This window comes from Molossus molossus, unplaced genomic scaffold, assembly GCF_014108415.1.
Source record: "Molossus molossus isolate mMolMol1 unplaced genomic scaffold, mMolMol1.p scaffold_m16_p_7, whole genome shotgun sequence".
Lineage (NCBI taxonomy): Eukaryota > Metazoa > Chordata > Mammalia > Chiroptera > Molossidae > Molossus > Molossus molossus.
Window position 1 is genome coordinate 9,094,528 of NW_023425401.1, and position 22,958 is coordinate 9,117,485.

Below are 22,958 nucleotides of genomic sequence, written 5' to 3' on the forward strand. Positions count from 1 at the left end.
ACTTCATTGTGGATGTACAATTTTAATTAAAACTCCACATCCACATTTTTGCATTTTAAAGTACAGATATCTTCATTCACTAACAAATAGTTAACCCGTTGCCACAACCCTCCCGGAATAATGTGTATGATGAAGAATAATTAAGGTAGCAAGGGGCAAAAGGTTACCTAAGACTTTACTACAGTGTGAGCTTAAATTATAGGTTTTAAACAAGATGTAAGGCCCAATGCACATGAAAAAAAAAAGTGCAATTTTAATGGAATGCAGAACAAATTAACTTTTTAACATTTAATAATACCCAATTGCATAATGGGATTTGGCTAAGTGCTGGGGGGGTGTGGGGTGCAGAAAATAAAAGTAACACTGCAAAGTCTGCTTGTTAACTGCTTTAAGCTAAAGGCATTACTAGCCTACTAAACGCTGCAGTAAACGGACACTTCGTGACATGAAAGACTCTCGTGCTGCCGTCTGATTGGCGTGTTTGGTTTATTGTTTCTTTTTAAAAGAGGGAGAAAGAAAGATCAAAACCCTTTCAGGAGTTTTGTGAGCATGTTCCCAGAATCCCTTCTCGACCTTTTCCTGGGCTGGGAAAAGCTCCTCCTGCCGCGTTACCTTCTGCCCTACAAAGTCAACCAGAAAGGTGGGTACAAGATGCCTTTTAAACCCGCTCTCTCCGCGGGGCACAGCCGCCATGGTCCAGAACCTGGGGAGCCTACATTCAACCCGTGCCTCTTGCTTGTAAAGCAATAACCACAGGGCATGGGGCCAGCCTTTGTTTTCATCCGACTGACTGAGCGGAAATGGCCTCTGCTGTGCAAAGGCCCCCATGACCCAGCTCTGAAGCCTGACAAAAGAGGGACGGAGGACTAGCCCAAGCTTCGGAGCTGCCTTGCAAGAAGTCACCTCGCCACTCAGGCTACGCCCTCTGTCTCCTGAGGGAGAGGGTCAATGACATGCTCCGGTCTTGTCCTCATCACAGGGGTGAAATGTATCCATCATCCTCCTGCTACGTCATCTGTAGTCAAAACCCTGCTTAGGCATCTAGAGGATCCAACACCGTGGAACTTGTAAGAATACTAAGAACTAATCTTAAATTCCCTCCAAAGAGCTCAGGGGCCAGACTGATTCATTCACTGGTGAACTTTGAGGTACCTACCATAGGCCAGGCCATGTGCCAGACAGACTGAACCAGACAGACACGGTCCCTGTCCTCACACCTTCCCCCTGCCGAGGAGGAGGGTGCCCACACTCGAAAGGTGAGCGCAGGTCAGGAGAAACACTGTGCCTGCCTCGCGGTGTGCTCCGTTCCTGTGCTCTCATCCTTTGCTGAAATCCCTAAAGAACGAGGCTGAGTGAACGGCCATCAGACAGAGAATGTGCTAAGACTTCCAAAGGGTGACAGTGGAAACTCAGTCTGCTTAGTCAGAAAATCTCCCTCCTTAGAGTGAGGCGTATCCTAAAACACTCTTCATCCCCTTGCCCTTGGAAGCCTCTGCTAAATGGTTACGGGGAACGTTGCCTTCGAGCCTGAACAAACGTGCGCAGCCCTCTCGGCTCAGCGCCAGGCGGCTGGCCCGATGGAGCAGGGCGCAGGAGACGGCCTGCAGGTGGCGCCATCTCAGGCTTAGGAGACCGAGCTTCCGCGCTCACGGGAGGCTGCGCTCGGTGACAGCAATGCCTTAAACCTAGAAGGATGAAGTTCTAAAAATGGGAAGTGTCCAACTCGAATTAATTACGACATTCCCAAAGTGTTTATTAGTAGGGCATTTAAACCCCTAGAAGGAATTTCCCAGCGAGACAATACTATAAATTGTGATTATTTCACAAACCAGTCCTCAAAAGACTCTTTTAGCCCACTATATGCCAAAATGGAACTGAACCAGTATACGTTGGAAATGGAAAACTAGTAGAAAATAATTGACTTATGAGGGGTTAGTACACTATTTACAATAAAAGTTTAAAACAGCTTTGTGGACTACACCCAAGATCTAACAACTACTGAAACTGCTAAGACGAATGTCTGTGGCAGCTGTTGGGGTGCATACACCTCCCCGGCCAGACCTGAAGCTACTTGAGGAGAGCAGCTATTTCTCACACATTTTGTATCCCTCCCCTCTCCCCTGGCCAGAGTCCCTAATTAATATTGAGCAAGAACAGACGAATGACAGATTTCCTAGAAGGAAACCTAGGAGCATCAGGGAAACAGATGCCCTACCCTCTTCCATCCACGTGAGAGGAAAGGGCCAATGGGGTGCGGGGTCATTTACTGCTCACTACAAGGAGACAACTAGCTACCTCCTCCTCCTCCTCCATGTGGCTTGGGGGGGTCATTTCCACCTGCCGGGTGCTTACAAGCTATGAATGGGGGATAACACGGAAAACCCCACTGGCGTTGAAACTGCGGGGTAGTGGGGACCAGGACTGTCTTGTGAACTGCTGACGCCCTGGTGACTAGCTCGGTGATGTGGCACATCGTAGACGCTCGACTACTACTTGTTGAATGAATGAAAGACTAGTGTCCAGGTAATAGCTTTTAACAGGCTCAGTACAGTGCTCTGGACCTTACAGTGTACATCTCAGCTCGCATTCACTTTTCTGATGTTTATGACTGTGGGTAGAGAACAACTTCCCTCGCCTGTCAGCCGTGTGAGATGGGCAAAGCAGCACGGGACACAGCGGCAGCAGCTGCACGTACGCGGAAGACAGGACCCACGCTCAGGGGACTGAGACAGACAGTGCAGGTCCAGGGTGGCTGGACTTCTGATTTTTGTCAAGAGAAACCTACAGTCAAAATTTTAAATGTCGTCTCCTGGTTTTTAATTGTGGCAACTAATAAATGTTTTCATAAAGCACCGTGTTAGCTAATTCCGATGTCTGGTCAAAGATGAAGATGCTTTGTTCCTGAAGCCCGGGGGCGGGGGGGTGCGAAAGGGGGACAAGCAACTTCCTTTCGAGGGTGTCAGCGAGATGAAGGCTGTGATCAGGGTTGCAACAAGCAGGAGGCTAAGCAGACAGCCTAAGGCCCCTTCTAACTGTAATCACTAGGGCAATGGTTTTCACACTTTCAAAAAATTAAAATCTTAAATGAAGCCCAATACCTAACAAAGAATAAAACTGAGGCACTCTGGTTGAAGGCCGACCTCCCACCCTTACCCTGATGGCCCACACGGCTCCCTGAGCCCCGGGTTCCACTGAAGCCAGTGACTGTGGGGTGGGCGTCGTGGGGCGAAAGGAAAGGAGACAAAGTCCGAGGCAAACTCGGGAAGGAAATGGACTTGGAGTCACAATCTAAAGTAAAAGTAAAAGTGACTTTGTGTGTTTTAGTGGCGGTGCCCAGTGTTGGCAGAGACACTGAGAAGCGGCCTGATACAACCTTTCTGCAGGGAAACAGGAACAGGAGCCCCTACAAAGACACGGGAGCCTTGGCCCAGCAATTCCACTCGTGCTTTGTAAAATGTTCCATCATGAAGTGCTGAGGGTCAGAGCCAAAGGCAGGAAGCCCCCTCTCAGTAATACAGCCGAGAGCTGCAGTCCGCCCGTACTCCTTGAGTTCAGAGAGCACGTGCAGGAGCTGATGCACACAGCCCAGACACGAACTAGATCAAACCACCCTGAAACTGGGAATTGGGAGGGGGTCCTGTACTTTAATCGGCACATCCCACATTAGAGCTGAGAGGAAATAACCCACCCCAAAAGTTGACAGAGGTCAGGACCCAGGCCACACCACCAACTCACGCTGAAGCTGGAAGATACCATTTTCATCTATAAACCTGGCGAAGACTTTGTGTGTTTTAGTGGCGGTGCCCAGTGTTGGCAGAGACACTGAGAAGCGGCCTGATGCAACCTTTCTGCAGGGAAACAGGAACAGGAGCCCCTACAAAGACACGGGAGCCTTGGCCCAGCAATTCCACTCGTGCAAATGCACCCTGAGGAGGTGGTCGCGAACGTACCAAGTTTTTCCTCCAAAGATGTTCACTGCAGCATTATTTACAGAAATCAGGACATCAAAGCAACCAACTTATTCAATAGTGGAAAATGGGTTAAGCTGATTTTGACATAGCCACACTATGTAATATTAAATACGGTTATAGTAGTATTTGTAATGACATGGAAAATATTTCTGAGATGAAATTAAGAGGAACAATAGGACTACAAACACATCTTTTATATAATCCCAATGTTTGAAATAATGCACTCAGAGAGGAAGAGAAATAATCACTAGGAATAATGGTGTTTTAAATTTTTGTGTTTTGCGTTTTTTTATGGCAAATTTTCCATCATAATAGTATTTAATATAATTCTTAATTATTTTAAAAGGTACATAAAATGAAAGCATTTATGATTGGTTTGAAAGAGACTTTTGTAAACATTTTCCATGTGGGTATCATTTAAATGCATTTCACTATATAATCCAATCAAAAGGCAGATGTTGCTCTTTGTCTCTGTGGTCGCTTCCCCTTTCTCTCGGTCTCTCCTAGAAACGGAGACGTCTGCAGGCCTGAGACAGTCGGAGAATCGCTAACTGACCTAAACCTCCAGATAAGACAAGACTGCAGGCCACTCCGGGAAGCTGGGTCTCTGTTCAGGTTGGTGTTTCACTCACCGTAAGTCGGGGCAGTGGCCTGGCCCCTGCCTTCAGTGGAATATTCACGCCAGTATTCTGTGTTTGTTCATCTGCAGATCTTTGCTCTCACCGGTTGGACTGGGTGGCCTTCTAAGACAGGACTACGTGGATACATTTTGGGGGCGATGCCCTGTTAGGTGCTCTGCAAACAGTGATGGGGGTGCACTTACCAGTGAAGACACTGTCAGGGAGCAATGACACAATCACCCTTGCATTTTCTATGCCCGAGGTGGCACTAGCAACTTGTAAAGTTAGCAATAGTCTGGTCATTTAGATTAAAGCTTTCAAAATGTTCCTCTTCTTTGAGCTGGTAATTAGTACTATTGAAGTCTATCTTTCAAGAAATGTTCAAAACAAAAATGTAACTCAACCTGAGTCATCGTAAGGGGCTGGTTGAGTGAATCATGGTCTCAGCAGCGTCTCCACATTGACAAAGCTGGAAGCCATAGTAACAGAGTGGAAGCGAGCGTATAAGCTTCCTCAGGCACCTTGTGCTAGGAATACCTGGTTCTCGAAAGGCTGCTATTGAAACACACTGTACCTGCACCAGTTCTTGAGCGGAGGCTAAAGGAACTATCACTTAACTCCTCCCCGAGTGTTGGCTACGAGGAGTTCAGAAAAACCAATTCATAGTAAAAAATGAATTGACTGCTCTTCTAGGTCCTGGGTATCCAACTATTACCTAACATCCCCTATTAAACTATAACAGATATTGCAGTCACCAGCTTTGAGTTTTATAGAAAATAAATTTTATTTTCGGAATGACAGCCAAGCTCAAGGAGAGTGCTATCAAACTAGAAATGAAGATTCAGAAAGACGAAGAACCTCATCTGAACCTGCGATCAGTTTCAAGAAAGACGCGTTTACAAAAAGGACTATAAACCCAACTGGAATGTGAAAAATCATTTATCTCAAATGATACGCAATATAAACCTTTCAAGCATTTGCAACTTAACACTAGAAAGATGATAAAGCCTGTTCCTGTTCCAGGCTAATTGCTTTTTAAGCACAAAGGGATCATAAAAATTCCAGTGACAAAACAGTCCCAAAACAACGCCACTGCAGCGCAGTGTGGCCCAGGAGGAGGAGCGGCACTGCCCGAGGTCCCTGCAGTGACCGCCCCCCTCCAGAAGTGGGAACGATAAACGTAGGTCTAAACACAGGTTGTAAATTGCCTGTGTCGTTAGCATAATAGTATCCTGTCCGCAGAGACAGAAGGCATGCCTTCAGAAGCTCCCTACAAAAATGCCGACTACCCGTGAGCTGGACCATCGAGCTGAACAAACACGTGCTGAGCACCTACTGTGTGCCACACTGGCTCTGTGCTGGGCACAGTAGTGAACAAGGTTAGGTCTGGCAGTGAATTCTACCCTGGAGACAGACTAAACAGAGATTGAAAATCCACTTTAACTAAAAATGTACATATCTTCTATAGAAGTTTGGTGTCCTGGAAGAAAAACGACACACAGAAGCATGGCTATAATTTCTTTCCCACAAGATGGGTCCTGGTACAAAAAATACACGAGAATAATCTATTGTTGAGCTGTATAGCTCTTACTAGGCCCTGTTACCATCAGTGAAAATGATGTTCTTCTGATAATACATTTAAAAATTATGTAGGATGTTATCTACTCATACTTCACTTAAGAAGCACCATTTTATCTTTTTGAATATTTCAGTGATCGTCCTCAATGGCAAAAGAATAAACTAAGAGGTGATATTCATCTACCTTCATAATTATCATCAATATAAGAAAGGTGCACTGTTTAGGCGCTCAACCATATCATAAACACCACATGGACCTCTTCCAGTCGCAAAACCTGTACATAGTAGTTGCTCAAGAAATATTTGATAGAACAATCCCTTCACCTGAATCTCTTAATCCCTGAATTTCAATGATCAAACACCCTATCCTTTCTAATAACTTTCTAAAATTATTTCCATATATTTTGACACATCACATTAAACATTCGGAGGTTGAATAATGCTTTCAAGACTCAAGAACCAGGACGAGACACATTTCCCAGGCTAAATCTAAAGGAGTTAAATTAAGCACACATGTAGGTTTATATAAAAAGCAATAAGAAATACACCATTTTTGTGTTGTTTCTTGAAATCTGATCAAAATCTGAGTTTAAATTTAAATGTATAGGGAAAAAAAGAGTAAATTGATTTATTTCAAGGAGACAGTTTTGCAAAGCTGTAAATCTTGTTCCACAGACCTAAGATTTCATCTGTTGTTCGAGAACCTAACAATAAAGTGTGTGGACGGGCAACAGTGTTGAAACCTTGTCAAGAAATATTTTAAATATTAAAAAACTATGTCAACCCTTGTTCTGTTCATGACTAAACTTGATACAATCAAGAAAAATTAGTTTCGGATGTGGGATACTTCGGGGATTTGAAGTAGTTTGCTAAATAGGAAGCTAAATCCAATTACTTTTCTGAAGATTTGGCATCTTCAACTGAAAACCAATATTCCAATTAACATTAGACAAATGTCCAAGCTTATCCACATGTTCCAGGCATCCTTTCTGGCCAACAAGTAGGCTGCATTTCTGTATTTAATTATTCCCTTATGTATACATAGGGCCTGCATTATACCAGAAGTACATAAGGCCAAAAAAAAAGGAAAATTTCAAATTCTTCTGTGATCCGCTTCTATGGGTGCACTATCCAAATTTAACCTCCTCCATAACTGTGTCTTCTTTTCTAAGTTAAAAATGTGCCAACACAAGTCTTTGTTCAAATATGTGATGTTTTTCAAACTACAGAAATGAAATGAATATCAAAGGCACTCCCTGAATCCCATCACCAAACCCAAAAATTACAAACAAGAACCAGCTTCATCATTACACGGTGCCGTTAGCTTGCCTGAAGGCCAAAAGCAACTCAGAATACTCTGAGCTAGATTATTTGTCTACATGGTCCCCTTATCTTGCCAGGAGTGGGCTGGTGGGGGTGGGGTGCCCGGGCAGTCGCTAGGCAATGGGTACAGAGTCTCAGTCATGCCAAAGGAAAAGGTTCTAGAGATCTGCTGGATAACAGTGTGCACACAGTGAACAAAACTCAACAGTATCCTTAAAATTGTGTTAATAGGGTTAATCTTACGCAGTTCTTTTAACAAAGTAAATAAAAAGGTGGGTGGGGTAATCAAATGGGATATGAGAGGGTAGAAAAAATCCAGGTGGACAGTTCTCATGAGACAGGTGTGTGAAAGGAGAAACAAAAGGATGGGTTGCAGCTAAAGGAGAGACACAAAGAAAGTGACAGGAGGCAGATCTAAGTGGGGACACACACCTGCATGTTTATGGGCTGTGGGGTCGGAGGGTTTGTGGGGTCGGAGGGTTTGTGGGGTCGGAGGGTTGGAAGATGGACGTTTTTTAACCTTGTATTAAGCACTCTCAACCTTGTGTTAATACATTCTCAGAATCCTAGCTCGGGGGATTGGGGGAGAACCTGGCCCGCCCATGTGTGTTGGGTGCTTCATTTGCATGTGAATAAGGGTTTATTATCTTTTGGCTTCAAGGTCTCTTCCCATCAAAAGGAAGAGACAAAGCTAGGGTGTATGTTTGCAGTAATGCCATCTCAAGGAAATAATTTACTTAAATCCACTTGTGACCTGGGGGTACCAATCTGCAAATAAATGGGACTGTGTCCAGAGACCTGGAGCATTTGCGCCCTTGCAAAGCTCCCCCTCACTCCAAGCAGCGTGTGCTTGTAGTTTCATTGTGTTGCACTGATCCCAGCAGGCTGAGAGACGGCAATGGGCTGTAGAAAAGGAACAGAGAAGGGAAGAGATAAAAAAAATATAAGAGCCAGAAAAAATGGCTAATTACTGAGTGGAAGGTGAAAGGGGCTGAGTGAAGAAGTAATATTGGAGAAGGGACCCCATCCTGTGAGACAGAAGGACAGGAGGGGCTTGGTGAGACACAAGAGACGAGCCTATGGGTGTCAGCCTTCCTGACCAATGGATTCCCCTCGTCTCCAAGGAGTGAGCGGGACGGGCAGCAGCCACTGAGGATGCCAACTAAAAGAAATAGGAGAGGTGTCTGAGCAAGGGGAAGCTGGAATTTTAGGCAAATGAATTTGGAGACATGTTTTCAAGTGGCAACAGGAACAGAGACAGTGTTCGGATGAGGTTGGTTTCCCAGAGGAAAGAAATGCACAGAACGAGAGACATGGGCCCAGGGGAGAAACCACTGAGAACGGTGAGTACCAGAGCCCATGCCCTAGAGGAAGCAGGGCCGTGAGGATACACTGCAGAGTGGCCCTGACGAGTGACAGGATGCTTTCTGCCGCAGCGAACGCAGGGCGGAGTGGGCGCTCTGAGCTTAGCTGCCTGCCATCCGCTCACGAAGCCTCTCTCTCTAACACACACCCCTCTCTGTAGATCTACCTGGCCAACGTCATGGAGCACCTCCCCCCGTGTGCCACTGTTCTGTGTACTGATGGGTGAGCAAAGGAACAGTCCCAGTCGCCAGTGGCCCAAGAGCTGATGAGTCACCGGGAAAAGCGAAGCATGACCTCAAGTAACTAGAATGTCAGGCAGAATAGAAGTAAACGTCACGGTGGAGGCTTAACCACTGTGCTCCTGAGCTCTACAGCAGGGAGAGAAGGCAGATGACTGGGAGGAGCAAGACACAATAAGGAGAGGCTTCAAGAGAAGATGACTTTGTAGGAAGCTTCCAAGAAGGAAGATGGTGGGGGGTGGGGGAGATGAGGTTCAGGTAGTGAGATTAGCATAAGCAAAGCCATAATAAGAGAAACGCACAGGATAATTTGGATCAAAAGAGAATAGTCTAGTAAGCAAATAAGAAGATGCTCAACATCATTAGTCATTAGGGAAAATGCATTAAAATCAGAATGAGATGTACACTAGAATGGCTGCGATTAAAAAACAGACAATAACAAGTGATGGTGACGATGTGAGAAACTGGAACCCTCACACGCTGCTGGAGGGAATATGAAATGATAACACGCTGAGAAACACTTAGGGTATTTGTTAGCACCCTAAGAAGTTAAACATAAATTTACCACATGACCCTGCAATTCCACTCCTAAGTATCCGCCAAGAGAAAACAAAACGTGTGTCCACAGAAAGACATTACATGAATGTTCATAACAGCATTATTCATGTATTGGTCAAAACTGGAAACAATCCAAATGTCTATCAACTGACAAAATGAATGGGGTGCGTTCCCACCACGGAACTCCACTCGGCAACAAGAAGGAATACACTTGACCCCGGCTCCAACAGGGATGCACCTCAAAGGCATTACGTTAGGTAGAAGGACCCAGATCCAAACACTACTTATGGTATGATTCTATTTATTCAAAATATCAGAAGAGGCCAGCTTACAGGGACAGAAAGTAGACCAGTGGTTCCTTGGTGGGAGGGGGTGTTCCATGTAAATGGGCACAAGGGCCGCTGGAAAACGGTCATGTTCTGCGTAGATTGTGCAGATGGTGGCACAACTCTGCAAGCTCACCAAACACCATTACATGGTACCCTCACAACGGGTGAAGTGTGCAGTACGCAAATTTGCACCAGCAAAGCTTGGCCAGCATGGAGCTTTGCAGAAGTGCGGAGTCAGGGTTAGAAGGAGGCGAGCTCCAGTCTGCAGACGTGTTCGAACGCCGCAGGGAGAAGTCTCAGCTTAGCAGGACAGACATTAGGGATCTCCTGAAGGTCTCCGAATGGGCAGGGACGGAAACAAATAAAATGTACAGATAATTACACTAAGAAGATTTGTCTTATCTGATGTGTCAGACACGCGGTTGACATACTAGATCATAAGGACCAGGATCTGTGGACTTCCTCGAGTTCATGGCCTCAATTTCGCAAGGGCTGCTCGTCTTACGCACTTCCTCCTTGACTCACAAAGGTGGGATAAAAGACAGAGGAGGGAGATGACCCAGTGGAAATCTATTACTTCCATGGGAAAAACATCGCCAAGCATATGTGACCTCTGAGCCCTCTTTCTAACTGGTGAGTCAACTGAACAAGAATATTACGTCCTGGCCAGAAGCCAGTCCTAGAAGCGGGCAGAGAATCTGTGTCTGGGTGGGAGGGGAGGTTGGATTTCCCTGAAATCTAATATTCTGCTATGAGAGATTTGAAAATCGTGTAAAAGGAAACTTTAAAAGAGAGGGTGATCCATCAGGGGCTTGACCACACAACATTCTATGAACGATTCCTGGGGAGAGTGACAATGTATCTAAATCTATTTAAAATCCAGTGTTCAAAGTTCATTTCTTTCAATTAAATAGACTGCTTTCACCTACTATGACCTTCTCCCTGGATATATACTGGGTCTCATGAAACTATCTTCTTAAGACTAGATCACCCCAATGCATCCTTGGTTACATTTGGTTCTTTCGAGCCCCCCTCAGGGCACTCAGCCCTCTGACCATCAGCACCCAGAGACACGCGTCTCAGGGCTGGTGAAACTGCTCCGCTGCTCACCCGTACTCTTACAAAGACTGTTTTCTTTTCATCTTTCCGGGTCTTTCTAGGAAACTGGCTCTGTTTCCCTGTATTTAAAGAGAAAGAGGAAGGAGGAGGGAAGGGAGGATGGTGATCATTGTTAATTCACAATTCAAACCATTCAGAACTCCATTTACAGAAAACTAATACAAAAGGAATAAGTGTGTTGGAGGGGATTAAACAGGAAGATAGATAACACAAATGAAAGAAAACCTCATACAATTACAGATAATTGGAGGACACATATATTTTTCTCTCATCACTGACACAGAAAGATAAGATTTGCATTTCCTTATAATGGGCCCATAAATAGCTTTATTGTAATATTAGAAACATCTTGCTTCTGAGTGTATCTCAAAAGACTAATTAAAAAAAAAAAAAAAGATCGAACAACAAATAGAGTGACATTTTAGCAGAAGGTCATACTCCCTGATTACTCTGTCTTAGAATACTTTATATGAGACAGGTGATTGAATTTCTGAATCTGATAAAGTCACCAAAGCGAAATCCTAACATTGAATTTACAATCTAGGGAGTTGTTCAAACTAACACTAGCAAGCAGAAAACTTAAATACTGATTGAAAAACATGCAGATAAAGAACTATGCATTCAATTTATTATTTAAAAAAAAAAAAATGCCCCAGGGAAGTAAAGCATACCAGATAGATATTAAAAGTAGAATGTTTTTTATACACTAATAGGTCTGTTCTCCCTTTGATTTATGTACAACACCCATTAATGTCAATTAGCATTACATACTTCAATGCAGGGAAGCATAACTCCAATGCTATAATAATACTCTGCACTTCCATACTCTGTTTGAAAATGAACTCAGCCTCACAAAGCCCTGTAACTTAGATCACGATCATTCGAGTCCACCAAACAACAGTGACTGGCCAACAGCCACACCCCAGTCTGGGCTGACACTAGATGACCCCGAAGGCTCCATCTGTTCCTGAAATTGAGAACTGCCGGAACTGTGAGCGTCTAAGTCCCCTGCCTGAACTCTCATGTAGATACAAGACATATTTCTGGAGAACTTGACCGGACGGGGAGCACAAGGCTGGGTGCCCCTCAGACCGGCTCCAAGGGGTCCAGGGACAGACGGAAGGGGCGAGGCGCAGCGAGGCTGGTGACACACCCAAAGTCAAGGAGCCAGGAGGAGCTGGGACCCAAGTCTGTTGATGCAAATGTGATGCTTTTTTTTTTCTTTCAAATTATGAGAGAAAGTTTATTTAGAAAGTTACAGAGGTAGTAGAAGTGAGCCAGCTGGACTGTGTAGGCTCAGGAAACAAGTTACAGAGGCCGAAAAGGGAGCGTAGGAGAGAAAGGCAAAGGCACCGTGCTGGAGGGAAGAGGAGGTGGAAGGGAAGGCCCGCTTCCGGCACCTGAAACACGGTTCATGTGGGAAAGTTCCGTCTGTGGCGGTCCCCTGACCACAGAAGAGTGTTTCCCATTGCTTGCTATTCACATCCAGTGAGTGAAAATCATCGGGTCAATGAGTCTTATCATAAACAAGAATTCAAAGAACCAAAGGAAAGAGAAAATCAAGAAAAGAGACATTACAAGAAACAACATGAAATTATGAACCGATAACTGTCTAGCTAGAACTGTGATGTCCACTAAGGTAACCACTAGCCACATGTGGGTATTTAGCAATGGGAATGTGTTGCAAGTATAAAATGAACCATGTTAAATTAGCCATGTTTTGAAGACTATGAAAAAACATAAAATATCTCGTTAATAATTCTTATTGGATTACATGTTGAAATGATCACATTCATCTCACTTGTTTCATCTTACTTTTTTAATGTGGCTACTAGAAATCTAAAAATTAGCCCAACCAGTGTAGCTCAGTGGCTGAGCATGAACCCATGCACCAAGAGGTCGCTGGTTCAATTCCCAGTCAGGCTACATACCCAGGTTGTGGGCCAAATCCCCAGTGGGGGGCATGCAGGAGGCAAACAATCGATGTTCTCTCTTAACAATTTTTCTATCTCTCCCTTCCTCTCTCTAAAATAAATAAATAAATAATAAATCAATAAAATCAATCAATAAATAAATTTTTTGAACTAAAAAAGTATACATATGGGTCACACTGTGGCTCCATGTTCCCTTTTGTGGGGTAGACGTAGAGCCACACACACTGAGCACATCAGTGACGCGTGTAACAGACACACTGTGGAGATTCCATTCTAGGTCACACTCGGACCTGGATAAAGAAAGTCTTACCTAATTTTGAAAGAGCTGTGTATACTTCTCTCATTTGGCAAGAGGTCAACAAGGCAACACCCACCCTTATTCCTATATGAATTCAAGCACAAAATTCAGTTATCTAATTGCTCGCTTTCAAAGAAACTAACTCCTATCTGGAATGATAATCCAAAGTTCTAAACATTCGGAGACTAGAGACCTTGTAAGGTATATAGAGACAGAGAAAATAATTCCCTCAGAAAACACCAATGAAGACCAAGAGTTTGGGACAACATCCCATTGTTCAAAAAGTTATTATTATCTTTAATTGTAGTAAAACACGAAGACTATAAAATTTGTCATCTTAACTATTTTCAAGTGTATAGTTCAATAGCATGAAATACGTTCCTGTATTGTGAAAAATTATTTTCATGCTTATCAAATTATGATCATAATATTAAAGGAGATTAAGAAAATAAAGTAATCTAAAACAAATGTGCACCATTTTCATTTTTATATTTCTTCCAAATCTTTGCACACTTATCTATTATAGATACATCTATTTCATTATTTGTTACTTACTATGAATTAATCTGCTTTCTTTAATTACTAGAAGTGTTTTATATTATTCCAGTGTTTTAAATGATGACATGAAATGATACTATATCCAATGGTAGTACTACAATAGCTCAATCATTTTCTAACTATAAAAAGCAGGTTTCTAATTTCTTGCAAAGGTGATTAACACTGTAAATAAACAACCTGATGAAGGTACTTTTTTTCCTTCGTGAACTATTTTCCAAGAGTAGAACTACAGGGTAAAAACATACAAACTTCTTTTTTTTTTAACTACCCTCTGATTTGCCATCCCATTTTATTTGGACTTACCTCCCCCACTCATCCCCAGACATGTGGTGGGGAACTTCTGTGCCCCTCTTTCTGCCCTGTTTATCCTCTCCTTCAGAGAAAGACTTCTCTTTAGCTCTTAAGTGGGTATAAGAACAACAAATGCAGTATCTTGACATCCCTGGGACTTCCTTCCCAGTCTGTTAGCAGATGGCTCCCCCTTGCCATGGCAAAGAGGGAAGTAGGCTCTGAATGGCTTCATCACACACTCCTTTGTGTTATCAGCCAAAATCATGCTCATTTACAAAGTCACAGACCAAAAAGCTCTCAGACTTCTGCGTGACTTAAAATGATTTTTATATATCAATTCCATGCAAATAAACAGAGTGGAAGGAAGTTTTAAGTACAGAAAAAGTAACAAATAGCAAATCCAAGGCACAGGATCTCTGTTTAAAATTAGGTCTAATACAGCCTCTGTTTCACACAAGAGAAAAATCAGCCAAGTGGCTTTCTAGAACATTAATGACTATCAGTCATTACATCACACATATGTCATCTGACACAATTAAACTTCCAGATTAGTAAACATTTTTCCTTTGCTACAACAGAGGGTTAGTGTTCAAATGGAGACAGAAAAAAATCTCGGTACACACAAAAGCATCAAAACACAAGCCAAACCGGAGGGTAAGTCTAAATTTCCCCTGTTTCGATTCAGCCAATCAGTCCTGCTCTGACTAACAAACGTACGTGAACATTTTATAACACGAAGAGAACTTATTTTCCAAAGCATTTCTGCCAAATGCAATAAGCATTAGCATTTGATGGCAAAGAAACCTAGACTTCAGGGTGAGTCAACAAAGCCACAAAGTCGCCTCTTCCCCATACTCAAGCTTTAGATGTAACATGGACTTTGGGGATCGCTGCAGATAGTTACCTTTCTGACAGGGGTGTACGCATGAGTATTAGGCGATCGCAGATACATGCCACGCATATGTACAAAGAGTTTGAACAAACCCTCCTTTTCTTTAGCCTGACTGTAGTTTTGCTGAAGAAAACCTGGGATGTCTATGTTCCACCTGGAAGTGATTAAAATAAAAATGCTGCCCTGGCTGGTTTGGCTCAGCGGTTAGAGCATCGGCCCGCGGACCAAAGAGTCAAGGGTTCCATTCTGATCAAGGGCATGTACCTCGGTTGCGGTTCGTCCCCAGCCCTGGTCAGGGTCATGCAGGAGTCAGCCAATCGATCTCTCTCTCACATCAATGTTTCTCTCTCTCTCTCCCTCTCTCCCACTCTATCTGAAAATCAATGGGAAAATATCCTCGGGTGAGGATTAAAAAAAGAAAAAATGCCACATGAGTTAGTACAGCATGGACACTGGAACTGCACCAGTGAGCAAGTTACTCAACTCGGCGGAGTCTCAAGTTCTTCATCCATCCAATGGGAGCAATGACGCCACCCTCGCAAAATGATTGTGAGCATTAAATAAAGCAACAATAACACAGACCTCTGACTCCACAGATGCTCGATAAATACAAATTTCTCTTCTCTTCCCTGACCTCCTTTCTGGGATCCTCCAAAAACATATTCATATGGTTGACAAGGCAGTGTTCCAATTATACAAACGAGGAATTTCGGTTTCTCGCTGCTGAAAGAAAGAAATTCTTGACATGCTTACTTTCTTCTAACGTTATGCCTCTAAAGCTAGAAGGTTCAAGTTCCTTCGAAAAGGAAGCCTTTTCCCCCCAAAAATTCTAGAATAAATTACTGAAACTGCGGCGAGCAGCGGAAAATCTTCATTCACTGCCCATGAACGAATCACAAGCAGCTTTTCCCAGAGGGAGAGGACTCGGCTCCAGCTCAGCCTCGGCAGACGCCCCCAGCGGGTCATGAGGCAGCAGGCTGAGACCACGAAGACAGGCATGCCGGCCAGACCGAAACGGTAAGGTGGCGATGTGGGTTTCGGATCCCTATCGAACCAAAATTACAGGGTGTCAGAAATGACTTGCAGTTCAGAGCAGGAGAAAAGTGGTTGGCTGACCCCCTTGTGCACCAAAACTGCTAACTATTGATGGTGGATCTTGATGCCGTGACCCTCCTGTTGGAAGTCTAAAAAGAGGCTGCGACCCACAACATGCCCAGAGACAACGGATTGCAGGGTGGTGTTCCTGAGCCAGGTAGCCCGTGTCAGCTCCCCGTCCTTGAGCCAAGATGCCTTTCGCAGAAGGAAGGCCGCAGCTGTCCAGTGGAGCTCACTGACCCCTTTTCTTCACGTGGGGAACGTACGGGGGGGGCAGTGGTAGTTCGGCCTTTCTGTCTTGGAACTCCGCTCTGCCTCGGGCTCTCAGTGTTCTTGTTCTACGCAGCGGAAGCTGGTGTCCGGACAGAGCCAGGACCGCCCCGTCGTTTGCGGTGTCCAGAGCTAAATGGAAGTACGGGGCCTCTTACCGGAAAAGTATTAAGAATTTCACGATGGTCACTGCAGAGCACGAGTCCACCACCGGGCTCCGCGCCGGCCCAGGGCGCCTGCCCAGGAGGCCGGCCTGGACAGGGCGAGGTGAGGACACAGAGGAGGCTGCATCACAGAGCCCTCTCCGAAAGGCCTGACGGAGTGAGCACAGGAGCAAGCATCCAGGCAGCCTCCCGGCCTGAAAGAAGCTGACGCGCTGTTCGTTAAACATCTCTGGACAGATCTAATTAATTAGAGTCCATAGACCATGACTGACTATAACTGAATACGATGTTAATGACAACACAAGTTGAGGTTTGAAAGTCAAAAGAGCAGAAAACCTATGTTCACGGGTTAGGGAAGGTTGAAAAACGTACCTTTTGAAACATTTGGCTAATTTAGGAGCACAATGAATTTTCGCAAACTAAGGGCAGCAGAGTAGACATGCCCAGGACTCTCCACTCCCCAGCCTTTGACCCAGGCTGCCCCAGACCAATGGGGAATTAAGAGACACGGCACAGGCACAGGCGTGGGGAACACTGTGCTTTGGGACCTGCAGTCACCATGTCAACGAGCCCAGGCCAGTGTGTGGGCCAGGAGAGACATGTAGCACAATCATCCCCCCAGTCACCAGCCAATTGCCAGATAGTGAGTGAGTACATCCTGGGCCATCTGGTCCCCAGCTGAGCTGCCGGCTGACCAGAGATACCTGAGTGAGCAGGTCAAAATCAGTCATGCGAGGCCCAGGTTTACAGAACTGCCCAGTGATGCCAGAGGCTCATGAACAATATCGAACTGTTGTTGTTTTAAGCCACTAAGGTTTGGGGTGGTTTGCTGTACAGTGAGAGTGTTAAATGATAAGTAGTATTTTTGTTCAGTAGGAGAACAATGGATTACGGCACGAGCAGGGGCTGAGACATCCATCCAGCTCACCGTTCTTGGCGAGGAGATTAGATTCCCACTAAACTGCATAATACATTCCACACGGATTTAAAAGTGTTTAAAGACTGATAGCCGTAAAATGTTAAAGTAAATCACAGGTCTATGTCTGTGTACTCTTGGCCTGGGGAAGGCTTCCCTGGACAGAGAAACCTAAAAAAGAAAGATAAATAGATTTTACTACATAAATGCTTTTTCAATTTTACATGTCAAAAAGCATTTTAAATAAAAATAAAGGCAAATGACAAATCGGTAAAAGTTTTTTAATATATGAAGAGAGATTATGGTCCTCATATATACAAAGTATTTTTTTATGAGTGACACAAGTATGATAAAAGACTGCCACTCCTAATATTCACAAAACAGCAAGAAAGAGCTGAACCACCTGATAAAAAGGGCATACCTATGTAAGTCACACGCAGAAACAGACAATGGCCGGTGAACATTTTTAAAATGCTCAATCTCACGGGCAAACCAAGAAAGAAGAGTAAAATAATAATCAAATTATGTTTCAGTTAAAAATAGTGAAGATCAAAACAATAATACCTAGAAAACAGACATTTTCTTATACGTCTGATGAAACTTTAATTTGGTACATTTCTTCAAAGCAACGTGTGTGTGCGTGTGTGTGTGTGTGTGTGTGTGTGTGTAGAGAGAGAGAGAGAGAGAGAGAAAGAGCGAGAAATATCTCTGATTGAGCACCTCTCCTTGTAGGAACACGTCCTGATGAAAGAATCGTGGATCCGGGGAAGATGGCCACTTGACCTCAGGACCTGATGTCCCTTCCCTTTTGGGATCCTCTCTGAAACCAAACATTGCCAAGGCAGGCAGGTGTGTTAGAGGGGCTGGGATGCCCCTGAGGATACAGGATCTTTTTCTTTTTCTTTTTTTTTTTCAATCATCCCCCAAAAATATGTTTTTACTGATTTTTAGAGAGAGAGGAAGAGACAGATAAACATTCATGTAAGAGAAAAACATCGAACATTGCCTCCCATACAAGCCCTGACCAGGGATCGAACCCACAACTTTTTGGTGTACAGGACGACAATCCAAACAACTGAGCCACCCAGCCAGGTCCAGGATCTTCTCGGTTCTCGGCTGAGGTCTAGATTTGTGGGGTTGCCGGAGAGCAGAGGTTCAGAAAGATGATGGACTATGATGACCTCGTCTGTCTGATCAATGCAATGACCTAACTTCTCAGTCAGATCAACATGAAGAACAGTCCTCAGAATTGTAGTTAATATTGTTGAGAGCTTACTGTGTACCAAGCACAGTCTAAGCAATTTTTGTGTTTACATAGTTCAATCCTCACAACAACTCCAGGGAGGAGAAACCATGCTACAGGTGGGAAGGTTTGGTTTCCTGTCCATCTGTCTAAGTAAGTTAGTTGCCCAAGGTCACAGACTACGCCTGAAATACAAGCAAGGACACATCAGATGAGCTACTTCAAACCTTAGAGTATTTATTAGTATGTACTTAAAGAAACAATATTGGATGTCCCACTGCAACCTCAGAAGCATGGCTTTCTCTAATGGGCTCTTGATGCATGGGAATCAAAGGCACCTGAATTCCAGGTCACTGGAAGATTAGCGGTTACTTCCCAGGCTCACTGTATAAGCTAGTGGTCCCCTGAGCTGCTCCGAAACACCAAGGAGGCAGAATACACAGAGGCCGCACTGGCCTTGCCAACTCGTGTCTGGTAAGCTGACCTCTGGGTGCTGAAATAGTAACAGTGGCTACGGTCATCGAGTGAAGAGGTAGGGAGCCCAGCTGACCTCAGCACCTGGGAGAGCACCTTCGCTCAGTCTGCTGCAAAGGAGCACAGCGGTCCAACTACCGCACGTCAGTCACTCAGCAGGGCCTCGCGTGTGAAGGGCCCCGGGCTTCACTCCGGTGTGTCTTAGGACTTCATTGGAATCCGCTGCAGTTCCTGGACCATCATCACCAATCAGACCCCTAAACCTCCTCCAGGTCTACATTTCTATCCTATCCTAGCTGTTGAAAGATACCTTCCGAGAGGAAGAACTCAACTATTACATAAATAAGAAATGAGGAGAATCAAGCTTTTCATGCTTCTGGGTAACTATTAATAATGAAAAAGCCCAATTAATCCCCATCTCACTTAAAATATGAAGCGGTTTGACCTCAACGACGCCCTCTGTGCAGAGATGTATTTCAGCAGGTGACTAGGTCATATTGACTCTGGCACACACATACTCACCAAGTCACAACAGGAAAGATTATTGTCCGTCAAGAGTTCGCAGCTATAAAACCTTCCTAGCTGACAGTTTAGGTTGTTATTTAGGAAAGAGGAGAGAGTTTTCCTGTTTTACTGGCTTTTCAGGATTTTGGAGTAAACCATCCTGAATCGGAAGAACTCTCTGCTGCTCCGGTCTTGGTAGTGCTACCCTGCCACGGACACACAGCTTCAAGGAATTGTCTTACTTAGTGGCAATAAAGCATTCGAGCACAGAACAAATATTTATTAAGTACCTGTCAGGAGGCAAGAAATGTATTGTGCTAAGAATATGATGGTGGATAAGACAGAAAAAGAAAAGAGGCCCTGCCTTCAGAGAGCTTCCACACCAGCTTCAGGATACTGGCTGCTGCCTCCAGTGTCACGTAAGCCAGTTCTCACCGCGTATTGAATGGTGGCCGGGCAGTTCCTTCCAGACGACACTGATAAACGGGACAGGAGGCAACCGCACCACACGGCTCCCAGGACCCACCTCGCTGCTCCTGGCGGAAGGGATGCGGCCCTGCGCCCACAGAAGGCCTCAGAGAAGAATGGGGAGCTCCTGCACACGAGACAACAAGGACGCCACCCAGGCAGACCCCAGTGCAAACGGGTACCCTGGGAAAACACTTTCAAGACCTAATGACAGTCGTGCACTGGAGTCGTGCCCCGGAGAGTCAGGCTCCAGCGAGGCTCATTCTTTCGTGGTCGGGCTCACCCGCCAAGCAGGGCATGCCCACGCTCCGGGCAAAGTGGGAAGAAAAGACAAACGCACGCGGAACAGAAGGTCTGGGAAAGCGGGGTATGTCACATGCTTCTTTGGTCCCAACAGAGTTGTCTACAGGGGATTTATCTCAGCGTCGGACCTCATGTGAAAACTACGCTAATATTTATCCTCTAACAAACGGTGGCTGGTCCACGCGACCGAGTGGCCAGTATAGAACACCTCGCAGCCACCACGGACAGAGAAGCATCTGCACGGGACTGTGGGACGAGCCCCGCTCACGCCCCGGGAGAAGGAAGGAAGAAAAGAGGTAGACCAATACGTACGGCGTGACACTACTTATGGACAGTTTTTTAGCCTTACAAAACAATATTTCACTTCTGGATGAAAAAAAAAAGGTCTAGAAAGACACAAAAACATATAACATTGATTACATTTCTGAGATGATAAAAAACCAAGCTGGAGAATTTAGCATTGTGTATAATCTTACAATTTTCACTGGGAAATTATGTTCATGGACTATGTCATTAAAAATTTATGAAAAAGAATTAAAATAGAGAATACCATCTCACTATAATTTAATGCAAATATGATAAAATTGAGTAGTAAATTACATTAAAACTAAGTCAAAGTTCTTATAGTATTTATAGTTTTCTTTTGAAAACTTGGTATTCTCTATTTCTTAATCTAAAAAGAATGGAGACTTAAAATGTAGATTCGAGTAAAAACCCATGGTTTTGATCATCTTTCCTGTAACAGTACAGAAAAACCCAACCCTGAGGCTAAGCAAAAATAAATAAATAAAACGCCAGCACTTGAAATGTATAAAGACAAAGGAAATCTTGCGATCTAGATAATATGGAAAGCATTAGATCAAGCATCCCCATCATCTCCCTTTCAACACCCTTCTGCCATTGTGTCCCCAAAAAGGTCCTGCCCCGTGAAAGACGAAACTGGGGTGTCTGCGGCCCCGTGTGGAAGACACAGGGTGGGAGGAGCCTGAGAAGGGGACAGGCAAGGCAACAGACAGATACGAAGGAGGAGGAGGGGAAAAAGAAAATGATGAAAACCGAACCAAAACGGAGTGTGCCGGGGAGAGAACAGAAGTGTGGTCCAGAACACCCACTGTGCCTAGCAGAGGGCACAGGACGGCTCCCGCCCAGGACAGCCAGCTGTCTGCACCTGCAGAGCAACTCACCCAGCATTTCCTCCCGCACTGTGGGACAGAATCTCTGCAACAGCACGGGAGAGTTCACCCCATTTTACAGAAAGGAACTCAGTTCTGAGAGGGTAGGGGAGTTGCAGAAAGCCACCCAGCTAATGAGTGACAGACTGGGGACTTTGGACTCCAAGCCCAGCGTTCCTTCCCGAGTCGCCTACTGCTGCTGTAGACTGTGGCGCAAAATGCTGATTTTTCAAATCACCATGAGGATTTCAAGAAGCCAATGGTTTGTCGATACAGTTGTTGAGGTTTATGTAGTAAGCTACCTTTCTTCCCCCTAGGGAAGCTAACTGAAAAAAGAATCTGCTTCATCCTTTCAAAATCAACAGACTGTGGGGAGGGCATCGCGGGTGTTATACTTGCCCACTTGTGCGTTCCATCCAGCAAGGTGTCCAGGTGTTGGAGCGGGGCCGGCGTCTGATCTTTGAACCTTGTTAGCAACCGGCGCTGGATGGCCCGAAACTGCACTGCTCTTTCAGATAAGAGTTCTTCCAACTTCTCGCCGTTTACCCGCAGCTACAATGAAGAATGTCTTAAATTCAGGTTAAATGTGCACAAAACAAAACATATTTAAAGTAAAGCTACAGCCCTGGCCAGTTTGGCTCAGCGGTTAGAGCGTCGGCCTGCGGTCCGGAGAGACCCGGGTTCGGTTCCCGCTAAGGGCACGTACTTCGGTTGCAGTTTGTCCCCGGCCCTGGTTGGTCGTGCGGGTGGCAGCCACTCGATGTGTCCCTTCACATTGATGTTTCTCTCTCTCTCCCCCTTCCCCTCTCTCCTTCCCACTCTATCTGTACAAAAAATGGAAAAATATCCTCGGGTGAGGATTAAAAAATAAAATAAAATAAAATAAAAATAAAAATAAAGTAAAGCTACAGAAAATGCCAATAAAAGTTTGAAAGAGAAATGAAGAAATTTAAATGTATCATAGCGTTAAAGGAATTAAAACAGTGGTATTTGGTACATGAATACATAGATGATACAGTAGAATAGATCAATAAAAATTCAGTCCCTAATATCTAAAAAGCACCTACAAATTAATGAGAAAAGGACCACAACCCGATACAAATCATTAAGAAAAAGTGTAACAACCTAATAGAAAAATGGACAAAATTTACAGAAAAGTTAATACAAATAAGCTCTCAGACATACAGCCTCTGTTCGACCTACCAATCCCACTTCAAGGAATTTATATTATGGGTATGCTTGCAAAAACTAATGTACACACAAGAATATCCATT

General features: G+C 44.5%; 1 protein-coding gene across 11 annotated transcripts in view; it reads right to left on the bottom strand.

The window, feature by feature from the left end:
• BBS9 (Bardet-Biedl syndrome 9) overlaps positions 1 to 22,958 on the bottom strand; it is a 378,994-nt gene that overhangs the window by 155,686 nt on the left and 200,350 nt on the right. For all 11 annotated transcript variants that reach the window (XM_036246696.1, XM_036246699.1, XM_036246695.1 and 8 more), the window contains one exon: positions 22,084 to 22,236. In XM_036246696.1, the coding sequence (XP_036102589.1) occupies positions 22,084 to 22,236 (153 nt within the window). The remainder of the gene's footprint in view (positions 1 to 22,083; positions 22,237 to 22,958) is intronic.